Source organism: Dysidea avara, chromosome 4 (assembly GCF_963678975.1).
Source record: "Dysidea avara chromosome 4, odDysAvar1.4, whole genome shotgun sequence".
NCBI classification, from domain to species: domain Eukaryota; kingdom Metazoa; phylum Porifera; class Demospongiae; order Dictyoceratida; family Dysideidae; genus Dysidea; species Dysidea avara.
The window spans coordinates 32422972-32435094 of record NC_089275.1 but is presented as its reverse complement, the minus strand read 5'-3'; the positions used below and the strand labels follow the sequence as shown (position 1 = coordinate 32435094).

Sequence of the window (12123 nt, the reverse complement as noted above, 5' to 3'; positions counted from 1 at the left end):
GTAGCTGTAAAGCTTTATTAATTTATGCCAATATTAATGTGCATGACATAGCTTTGTCTAGTCATTTTTGGTTGCTAGTCATCAATTGCTGAGGTTTGACATGTCTTAGCAGCTTGCTATCATCACTTGTTTTCCATGCAGACAATGCTAAGTTGCAAATGCTATGTTCATTCATCTACCCTGTTTATGGAAGAGCTTACTGCCTGCCTTATATGTTACAGCTTAGTTTATATTGACAATAGATACTATAGGGCTCTACAATATTTAGAATTGAAATTCCCATATTTTCACCTGACGGGAAAAGATATTACATGACATTATGTTATTTCATTGATACAGCCGTATAATCAATATAGTTACAGTACCTTGCTTACAAACTGTTTTGCTACCACTCCAACTTCCATCACTCTGACAGGTCCTAGTGTCACTACCAGCTAACCCGTAACCAGTGTTACATGTGAAACTACAAGTGTCTCCCTCATAACCCACTCCTCCTCTACCAGAACTACATGACATTCCTCCATTGAATGGTGTTGATAGGATATCACATTGTATGTCTACGATTATGAAAAGAATGTATAGATCAACAGCAATACATTTACATATTCATACCAACTGTGAACTGCATTAATGGTTGAGTGTTAGCCTGAGAAATATCACTCTTTTCCAAGTAGATTGTTCTTGATGGAGTAGACAATATATAAAAAAAAGCTGTATAACCTGTAGTTTTAATAGCCCACACTCCATAACGTGAGTCAGGTGGATGATAAAATCCTATAACATCTCCAGTTTCAAACTCAATTCTGTCATCATCATTAAGAGTTATATTTATAAGCCAGTAAGTTTTGTTATTATTATCAACTTCTTCAACTACTTTGCTTTCTACTAACTGAACTTCACCCACTTTATCAAATACATCACTACCAGGTGTTATTGGATGCCACACTTCAACATAAGGATCATTTACTCCACCATTATTTCTGTCCATACTAGCAGTTATACCAGTTATTCTACCATTACAAGTGAAACTAGCACGTGGAACAATTATTTGACGCTCTTGTGAGGCCCTTTCAGCTCCTATCTGTTGTACAGCAACTTGTTCAAAACAGCTTTCACCACCTACATGTAACAACAAAATTAATTTGATATTGTGTGCGCCTAAAATCCACACACAATCATTACTGGTGTAACTGTTTTGTTGCCAGAAAGTTTACAACATTTTGCTTACTGGTTTACATTCACAGTAGTGTAAGCAGGGCCGCCCAGAGAAATTAAGGGGCCCAGGGCAAAGAGTTAAAGTGGGGTCCTTCACCCAAGTTGTAAGGTGAAGACCAAAAAAAAAAAAAAAAGGTCACAACCAGCTGGCAATGACAATAACTATCCATCACCAACCATATCTCCTTATCTATTAGCTTGCTACACTGCTTCTCTGAAGAATACTGTGACTGCTCTATTAGAGTATTTAGATCTGACTGCTCTATTAGAGTATATCGATCTTCTTACAGGTATTCAGGGGGCCCTTCATGAGGCCTCCTCTGGCCCCTTTCAGGCTGGGGCCCAGGGCAAAATGCCCCAGTTGCCCCCCCCCTATTAAGTACAGTTTTACAGTACATAGGAATCCATCTAAAATAATTATGTACTACAAAAATCCATGATAAAACATGGTCTTTGATGATCAAAACAAACATATTTTAGTTTTTATTACTGGCTACCTACTTGTCTGCAAGTTTCATTGTGTATGTATTTGTTCTTGCAACAGACAATGAGCCACGGTGAATAGATTAGTGTCAGCATTAATTCTGACAATTGTATTAAGGGGTTACAGTGTAACGACTGTCCTATTAGAGTGTACCAGACTTAGGCTTCAGCCAATTATGGTTTTGAGCAATGTTCAGAAATCAAGCCTACTACTGTATTCTTTCAAAATCAAGGTCACGCTTGAAAACTGGCTATTGTGTTAGAGTAAAAATCAGTATTTCCTGACTGTTGTATTAAAGTAAGCTATTGCGCTCTTTAGAGTACAGTAAGCGACTGCTCTATTAGAGTATTTCTATTGTGCAAATAATCAGCCCAATAAACAGTTTTATAGCAATTTATAGAACTTTGTATGGGCAAGATCAAAGGGGAAAGTGTACTTTAAATTTCATAAAGTACACTTTAGGGGAAACAGTGCTTTATTGTGCTGCAAAGAGTGCTTTATTCGTACATTATAGAATTCACGTGGCTGAGATCAAAGGAAAAAGTGTACTTTAAATTTCATAAAGTACACTTTAGGGTAAACAGTGCTTTATGCCCACAAAGAGTACTTAATTGCACTTCAAAGAGTACTTTATTGCAATAAGGCACTCTTTGTGGTGCAATAAAGCACTCTTTGTGGGTTGCCCACATGCCTTAGTGCAGGCTAATAGCCTGCGGGGCTCACGCCAGTAAGACTAATCACCCGCGCCGGTGAAGGCTGATAGTCTCGCCGCGTGCGCTGAGTGATCAATCACCCCAGCCAATACGAGTTCTACCACTGGATTTCTTTTATAGACATACCTAAATGCTTCGATGATGGGTGGGAGAAGGCAACATTGCTGTTATGTTTGTTAACGTAAACGGACAAGCCCTGGAGATATCCCGGAAATACTTCACCATGTGTCAAAATAGAATTGGTTGTGGGTTACAATCCAATCCTGCCAAAATACATGATGAACATCTAGCATGCCAAACTATGGTGAAATATGCATGAGCTACTTTGTTAAACTAGTTTGTGTGCATTCAGGCTGCTAATAGTCCGTGCAATGCATGTTAATTACGAGTCCTGTGAAGCTACACGACTAAAAGTTCCATAAATCATTTAAAGCATAGCCTTGCTCGTTCTATATGAAAAATAAAGCACTCGGCGCTTAGCCTCGATGCTAATAAAGCACTTGGCTTCGCCTCGTGTCTTATTAGCATCTTGGGAGCCTTGTGCTTTATTTTTCATATAGCACTCACAGCTATGCTTTAACATATACATAAAGCACTCTTTGCAGTGCAATAAAGCACAGTTGCCCACATGCCTTAGTGTAGGCTAATAGCCCACAGCGCTCATGCCTGTACGACTAATCACCCAAGCCAGTGAAGGCTGATAGCCTTGCCACGCTGAGTGGACAATCACCACAGCCAATATGAGTTCTACCACTGGATTGCTTTTATAGACATACCTAGATGCTTTCATGATGGGTGGTAGAAGGTAACGTTGCCGTTACGTTTGTTAATGTAAATGGACAAGTTCTGGAGATGCCACGGAAATACTTCACCATGTGTCACAATAGAATCGCTTGTGGGTTGTGACCACAACCTGCCAAAATATGCGATGAACGTCTACCATGCTAAACTATGGTGAACTATGTATTCAGGCTGCTAATAATCCATGCAGTGTGTGTTAATTACGAGTCCTAGTGTATGGTGAAGCTACATGACTAGAAAGTTTCATAAATCATTTAAAGCATTGCTTTGCTCGTGCTATATGAAAAATAAGGCACTCGGCACTTGGCCTTGATGCTAATAAAGCACTCGACTTCGCCTTGTGCTTTATTAGCATCTCGGCTGTGCGCCTCGTCCTTTATTTTTCATATAGCACTCACGGCAATGTTATGACTATTTTTGATATGAATAACAACATTTATTCTGTTCATTACTATGTTACTTTATTTAGCTATTAGTATTGTGCATTTTAATCAAGCATCTTAAAGATTGTTCCAGTATATCCTTTTGCTAGGCTGTTATGCTTGAATTATGCTGGCATAACTAACCAAACTACTGGTATGCGTGTCTATTGCATATGTATGCATACAAAAGTCATCTTGATATTGGAAATAGGTGTGGAGAAGACCCCTACTATACTGTATGGCATAGGAAACATGTAGGTTTGGGTTTTCTTGCCCAAGAATGTCACCACAAAACCAGCCTCACTTTCCTCCATAACAGCTTGGCAGTATTGGATAGGCATACCCAGCCCATAAATGTCTTCAGAGTGACCCCAAACCCTTCCAGCAAGAAATTAATAATGTATTGAATTTTTTGCTAACTGACTGACTACTGGACTGATGCCTCCAGCCAATCATAACTCAACTATGGATAAGGCTATGGGCTTGATTTCTTCACTGTTTAACATTGCTTCAGCCTGAGTTGTACCTTTTTGCCAACTGTAGCAGCTACAATAAACTAACTAATAGCTGACTAACTGACTAACTAGCTAACTAACTAACTAACTAACTGACTAACTAACTAACTAACTAACTAACTAACTAACTAACTAACTAACTAAACTAACTAACTACCTACCTACCAAAGTAATGAACTAACTGACTGACTGACTGACTGACTAACTGACTGACTGACTGACTGACTGACTGACTGACTGACTGACTGACTGACTGACTGACTGACTGACTGACTGACTGACTGATTGATTGACTGACTAACTCTACCAAAGTACATACAATGTACGCATCATGGACTTACTGCTACCTGCTTTGTGTCCCTTTTCATTTTGCTGGCAGCAAGCCCAAGGTGTTGATTTGTGGTATACATAGCATGCTGTGATGGCTTCCCTATGTTTGTAAATGGGAATCATCTATTATTTTCTGTGGTGACTGAATTACTTTGCAGAGGCGCTTCTCCTACTGTTCTTTATTTGTAGCATTGTGTATTGGGCTGAACATGACTGAAAGCAAAGCATATAATGGCCACTTCACGTTTAAGTCAGCAATTGATAGTTGGGGTGTGCGTTTACATGAAAACATTAACTCTGGTGCCCCACTCTTTCTTTTGATGTGGTATACACTGTTTCACTAGTCATACTATGCACCTATCAAAGTATTGCCTCACCTACTCCCATGAGGGAATAATAGAGGCATAACGAGGGGATTAGATCAAAAATTATGTCGGGGGATTAGTTGTAACAAAGGATTGAGATACTAGAATGGAGAAAAGTAAGGGATTAGACCTACAATTTCACCCAGGGTAGGGAATTATATTAGAGTTGGGTCAAATCCTTCCCATTCCTCCTCCTTGCCCACATGGGGGTAGGTCAAAACACTTTGATAGGTGCATGCCAAAAGGCACCTGTCGGACTGAAGTGATATCAAACAGTGCAAAAATCAAGCCCGTAGTCTTAGCCGTAAGTTATGTTTGTCTGAAGGCATAAGGCAGGCAGTTAGTCAGTAGAAAATCCATTGCTTAAAACTTTGCAGCAATCTATTAGGGCCCTACTGAAGGCACTTGTGGGCTTGGTTATACCTAACCAATACTGCCACCCAAAGCACCAGGAAAGTATTGTGAAGCTGGTGTTTGGGTGCTATTTTTGTCCAGAAAAACCCAAACTCTATAATCCCTAATAATATATAGCACTACAGCACTACAGTACAGCAGCTTTCTTGGCTACATGACACACCACCGTGTGTTTTGACTGAAGTAGGGATTAAATATAGCTGTAGGTGTAGATGACCTCCTTTGTTTCATTGCTACAATATCCACTTAAATATAATTACACTTGTTATTTAAAGTACATGTACAGAACATATAATACACTACAAAATTCTTGAAAGTTTACTTTTAAAGCCAAAACTTCAAGTAAGATAATTACATATTCATAGTTGTATCTTGAATTTCTGGTTGTTTAAGCTGTGACATGTCATGAAGCTGGCAAGCATTAACTGAAGATTTGAAAAGACCTTAAAGAAATTCAACAATTGAAGGTACCAAACATTAGCTGTTACATATAAATCAAGTACAGGAATTTTAATGGATGATAGCCATAAATGTAGTGAAACAAGGGAGGTCACCTACACCTGCAGATGTGCTAGTGGACATTCAATCCCTACAGTAATTCAGTCTATACCCATGACTGGAATAGGGGATTGAATGTCCACTAGTATATGTGCAGGACTGCAGGTACACCCAACTATCAATTACTCAAAAGTGAAGTGGCCATTATGCTTCATTTTCAGCTTAGTTCAACCTGTTATGGCATTATAAAGAAAGAAAATTATGAGAAGCACACCTGCAATCAATTCAGTTACTATGGAAACATGGATAACGTCTGTTACAAACTTAGGAATCCATCACATGTGAGTTGCACTGTCAGCAAGAAAAAAATGACACAAAGGAGGACAAAGGTAATGCATACATTATACATAGTGCAGTTTGCCAAGAGGCACCCATCAGACTGAAGCAACATCAAACAGTGAAAAAATTTGTCCTGTAGCTCATCTGTTATCGAGTTATGTTTGTCTGAGGACATTAATTATAAGTCAGTCAGTCATTCAGTCAGTCAGTCCGTCCGTCCGTCAGTCAGTTAGGCAGTAGAAAATTCCTCCAAATAAAAAAATTAATTTTGTTGCAACCTACTGGAAGCGTTTCTGATCACTAATATACTGAAGGCACTCTTGGACTTGGTTATACTTGCCAAGGCACCATGAAGGTATTGTGAGGCTGGTTTCTGGCCGATAGTTTTTGTGAGAAAGTGCAAACTTTCATGATTCCTAATATGCAGATATTACCGTACTGTATGATAACTACATAACATGGTCATTTTATTGTATTTTGTAACAAGTCTTATGTACATTAAAAGCATTGTCAAGTTGTGGAAAACTTTCTAGAACATTAAGATAACTACATGTAATTCCACAGCATACAAGAATACAGACTGCTGTGCATTTGATGTCAGTAGGGTGTCAACCACAAATTGTCTGTCTGCTTGCTTCAAAGCATTCTTAAATGCCTTCCCTTAGGACAATGTGTGGATTGATTTACTTATCTTCTCAGGAATTTTGAGAGCTTCATGACCATAATAAAAGCTAAAAGGAAGTTATTTATGAATACAGTATCAGAGAGGTCAATGAATACAAGTAAACTTTGATACTAGATGTGACCCTGTTAGCTTTACTGAACTAACATTTCCTGTCATATAGGTAAGTACATGCTGCATCTATTCAATTTGTACTGCAGGAGTACTATTGTTTATTTACCCAAAAATAAGGATAAACCCTTCAAATAGTGCTGCACTGCAGTAGTACTTGAGGGTGTGCTACCAGTATTTTTAAGTCTGCACCAGTATTTTTAATTATAACTCAAATTCTAATAAATCCAATTCTTCTAAACCACTGAAACAGAAGAAAAAATGGAAAAAAACCTTGATTGCTTCGTAGAAATTTTGATTGGTTAGAATCATGTGACTTTCATTCACATAACTTGTACTGTCCGGTATAGTTATTCATGGAGAATATGACCAACATTCTCATCTCACTGATGATACAAAATTGGATACATTACAGTTTATGAAATGTTTCTCTCCCAGCAGGAAACTCTGGACTCATGGCAAAAAGTACATACACATAGATCAATACTACTTACCAGAAAGTTTAAGACATAGCATCATCAAAAAGAAAGCAAGCAGCATTGTCAGATATCACACAAAACCTATACAACACAATGAATACATGTGCAGTACATGTGTGATGCTTGCTACAAGTGAACCTGACAAGAGTTGCTTTAGCTACAGTTCAGAAAGAATTTGTTACTATAAAGTAGTGATGGGCAATACCAGGATATTCAAAACGATACGATATTAACTAAATTGACCGATATTGATACTTTTCGATACGATATTGTAACATCAATTTGCACGTGTAAATTACTACTTTTCTCACATAATTTGATAGTAGGTAACTATGGCTATACACAATGGGGAGAGTAATAGTGATTAGAAAATTGCTGAAGGTAATGGAAAGCTACAATTAACTATTAAATAAGTTAACATACACATTTTCAGATCACGTGATGTATCGTATCGAAATATTGAATTCTGAAAATATATCGATACTTTTCGATATCAGCAAAAAATCAAACAATACAATATAATATCGATATATCACCCAACACTACTATAAAGGAGACTACATTTCTGTCATAAGAATAATGGAATGTAGTCAAGAAAAGTTTTTAATATACCTACATACCCCTCTACCTACCCCTCTACCTACCCCTAAACTAATGATTGTTAAGTCATTCCTATACCTTCCAAGGCCACAGATGAACAGCGGGGACATTTATGTATGTTTAAAATTGTGGGTCTCTCATCACCTTTGTGAAAAGTGGGCAAGAAAGTATATAGCACCTTGTGTTGTTACAGTATACTTTGTGACAATGTAATTACATGACATCACATAATTACAATAATGAAGTGCATGAAAGTATTATAATACTGTAAGCAAGAGAGTTTGCTGTTAGAGCAAATAAGGCAGGCTAAATACTGCATGGAGATTAATATGCATTGTATTTAGTGTCTTAAATGTGTGACCGGCTCTGCGAAAACCAGTTATATAGCCTTTCTGATTGATGACCCATAACATATAGGAGTATATGTCTTGCAACACCTGTGTAATGTCAACTACTATAATACACCCAGATATTATCTGAGTATAATGCCTAAAATGTGGCAGACTTATAAGGGTAACATTAGTAGCAGTACTAATTGTGTCAAAGCTGGTTATATTTCAACAACAATAAGCCTGTACGGTTGTATGCAAATGTAGGGTGACAAATGTGAGATTATAATTATGTGGCAGCTGCAGTAAGCCCATATGACTACTCAATTCCCCATCTTTCAATCAACACTTCCTTATTTGACTAGACATAGAAAAACAACAGTATTGTTGTAGTGTGCGTGGTTGTGACTGTATAGCAGCACATACCTGGTCACAGCACCAAAAATGTGGTTGGTGGAATGACCAGGTTCGGCATAGGAGTAATGATTCGAGTGACATCAATACATGTATAACCATATTCAATTCTAAATGTGCACGTGATACAATAATTGCTCTAATATTTAGTACAACTAAACCTATAGTTCATTCTCTGCAACAATTACAATTGTACTTATTGGTGGAATTGATCTTTTTTATTGTATACTGTGGAGTATGCACAAATGCAGGTACATGCTGTATATGTATGCATAGCAAAAGGTTTTATAGTTTTTTGTGCTCAACCATCATGCTCACTTCTTGTCCTTCATCTCACAAAGTCATTGACACATTCAGTACATATACCATATAGTAAAAAACCTTGGCGAATTTGGCAAATAGCATTCAATTTGCCAAAGTTTTTTTTGCCAATTATTTTAGATGATCACATGAGCACATTGAGTAACTAGAACTTGAGATGAAGGTCAGCTCGTACCACCATGCAATAAAGATTGATTTGAGATCTTGATCTTCATAGGAATGTGTTCCACAGTTGTAAGCACACCATGGGATAGCATTTCCAACCGGCTTCCTGTTCGCACGTCAGTTACTTCATCGTCTCGTGATGGATTTGGCCACATACTTTGACATACATGATACCCTCTGCTACCAGGAGTTCACTGAAAATGCAAATATGATTGCTCTCAGCATCGCAAGAGATAGAGAAGCACACATTTGCTAGCACATCGTTAAATCAGTAGCTACAAAAGTACTGCTACAACAACAACGCTAGTTACCTATACACTTACTACACTACTTAACTGATGAGTTGACAGCTTGTCGTTTTATCCTTACGTACCGTACAGTAAAACTTTGGTGAATATTATTTCAATCGCCAAAGTTTTTTCTGCCAATTTTTTCAACAGAGGGTTTCGTCACACTTTTTTACTGCCAAAGTTTTTCACTATACAGTATAGTTGAAAGTTGGTTGTTTAACGGCTAATGCAGCAACTTTGTATTGGTGTTATCTTTGACTACAGTAGGGGTGTTAAATGGATCTTTAAAGTATGCTTTAACCACAGCATCTTTAGAGCTGGAAAATGATGCAGATTGATAATATATAATAGTATAGTTTTTGCACATTTGCTTTATCAATAATCCGTAACTGTAAAATAAACGGAGGGATGGTTTTCCAGAGAGCACCAAGACACAAAACAAAAACAAGTGACATATGGAGGTAATAGTGTCACTTTGTATTGTCAGCTGCATAGTATGGCTAGGACACTAATACGGGTATTCAAGTTGCATCATGTACTGACTTAAGACCACGCTATCAATAAACTGGGACACTATTCTGCATAGCAACTGACATAACTAGCCAGCATGTGGCAATTTTCCAGAGAGGTGCTGGTTTACTATCAGCCTACAGGAAGTACATTATACGTGTATGACCTGAGGTGAATATTGTTCATGTGCCATTAATGAATTACCAAACTTACGGCAATACTGGCCGGGCGCTCGACACTATAGCTATTGTAGCTATGGCTTTTGGACTACTGAACTTCAGCGGCACTGCATGGTGGCCACACTGAAACCCTCCCCTTTGCGGAGGAGGAAATTGAAGACAAAGAGCATGATGTAGTCATCAACATGCACACAGTAGTTTCACCAGCTAGAGTGGACTATTTCATATGGTTGGGAAAATAACATGGCTACGAATAAAGGTCCCGGCGGCGTTATAGCTAACTATACACAGAGGCAGTTTAATGAAATGCAAAGTTCGCATTCCTCGTCGCATTCACGCTATTCACTACACGATAAGGCATCACTGACCATAATACCAATTACATGTCCTACTATACTAAACAGTGACACAAGTTGCTAGACACATTCGCACTCACGAAATGACCTTCGTAATCAAGTCACTTGAATAATCGGCGTTCCGGCTCACTTTACGTACACCTGTCCATCACGTGCTTATAAGGCCACTACACGCCATTTGTACAGACAGCCAGCTTGGCTGATTTGCCTATCAATTATTGAAAATGTAAATTAAAATTAATGCATTTAACTACTTTAATAAGTACACAAATGATCAGAAATTAAGCAGCTGCAGTTTAGATCGCCCGGTTTAGCTAGTGTGCATGCGGGTGACCTCGATTGTGGTGACTGGACTCGTAGTACCATGGGGGGGGGGGGGGGGCCGAGGGGACTAAAGCCCCCCTCGGTCTGCTGAGGGGGGATTCCCCCCCCCTCAGAATGATATTACACCGAAATTATCCTTCTTGGAGTGCAGGGGCTGAAAACCGTTATAAAGATCGAGATACTGTAATAGAGCAGTCGCTCTAATAAAGCAGTGAGTGTGTAGCGAGCTATGTAAGGAATTGTTATGTAGTTGATCAGCTATAAATGCATAGCTGGTGAGGTGGAAAGCTATTGTCAGTTGGTTGTGACCTTTTTTTTTTTTTTTGGTCTCACCTTACCAAACCAGAGATAAGTCTGGGCCAGCCCCGCCCCCCCTCATATAGACTACTTCCTCCGCCCCTGCGTAGTACTAGTGGTAATAGTGCCGGGTAATAGCTAAGTTCCACACAGTTTTCTGTTTTTGGAAATAGGCATGTGAAACCTCGGACAGCATGCGAACACAAAAAGTAGAGAACTACACTGTGGGCATGGCAAGGCAAAAACAACAACAACAAAAAAAGACTAATTACTGTAATTACAAAAATAAAACTGTCTAATTTGTGCACCACTCTGTACAGTTTCAGCTGTAGTGATGTATTGAATGTTGTGAATGTTGGAAATGAGTTGAATCACTAAACTGCACTGAAAACTGAGTGTTGAATAGGGGTTTACATCAAATATGCCAGCATAATGAAAAGCATAATAGCTATACCAGCGTAATGCTAGCGTATTTAATGGATGGATATTTCAAATTCCCTAATAGAGCAGTCAGGGGAACTGCAAACTGAGAGCACTCAAATGCATTGTCCTTAGATCGATACTGTCTAATAGAACAGTCACTTTGTATTGAAATACTCTAATAGAGCATTCACCAATTAAAATGTTGCAAGATAATTGTAAAAAATGTTGCTAACCTAGGAGCATAATGCAAGCATAATGGGAACACTAATGAGCACAAATTGTACAATAGGTGAAAATTTTGGGAAATTCCTGAAAATGCTGAAGTGGTGGTGGTGTTAGTTAATATGCATAAAAAATGTTTCAACTAACTAAATTGTGTAGACCTTTGTACATGATTGTACGGGTAAGCGTTGAAATCTGTCTGCGAGAAGATAATTGTGCCCATTTCAGCTTAGAAAGCATTATTACATTATACTCTCTTTAGATTTGACCCATCTATATATGCAGCTAGCAGCAATTTTCTGCACTCTATGATGTTTGATTGGTG

General features: G+C 38.3%; 1 protein-coding gene across 2 annotated transcripts in view; it reads right to left on the bottom strand.

The window, feature by feature from the left end:
• LOC136254707 (CUB and sushi domain-containing protein 1-like) overlaps positions 1-10676 on the bottom strand; it is a 41397-nt gene extending 30721 nt beyond the window's left edge. For both annotated transcript variants that reach the window (XM_066047443.1, XM_066047444.1), the window contains exons 1-4: positions 10613-10676; positions 7384-7449; positions 613-1119; positions 366-557 (exon numbers count right to left, since the gene is read on the bottom strand). In XM_066047443.1, coding sequence (XP_065903515.1) covers positions 366-557; positions 613-1119; positions 7384-7429 — 745 coding nt within the window. In that variant the 5' untranslated portion in view covers positions 7430-7449; positions 10613-10676. The remainder of the gene's footprint in view (positions 1-365; positions 558-612; positions 1120-7383; positions 7450-10612) is intronic.
• Between the last annotated feature and the right edge of the window lie 1447 nt (positions 10677-12123).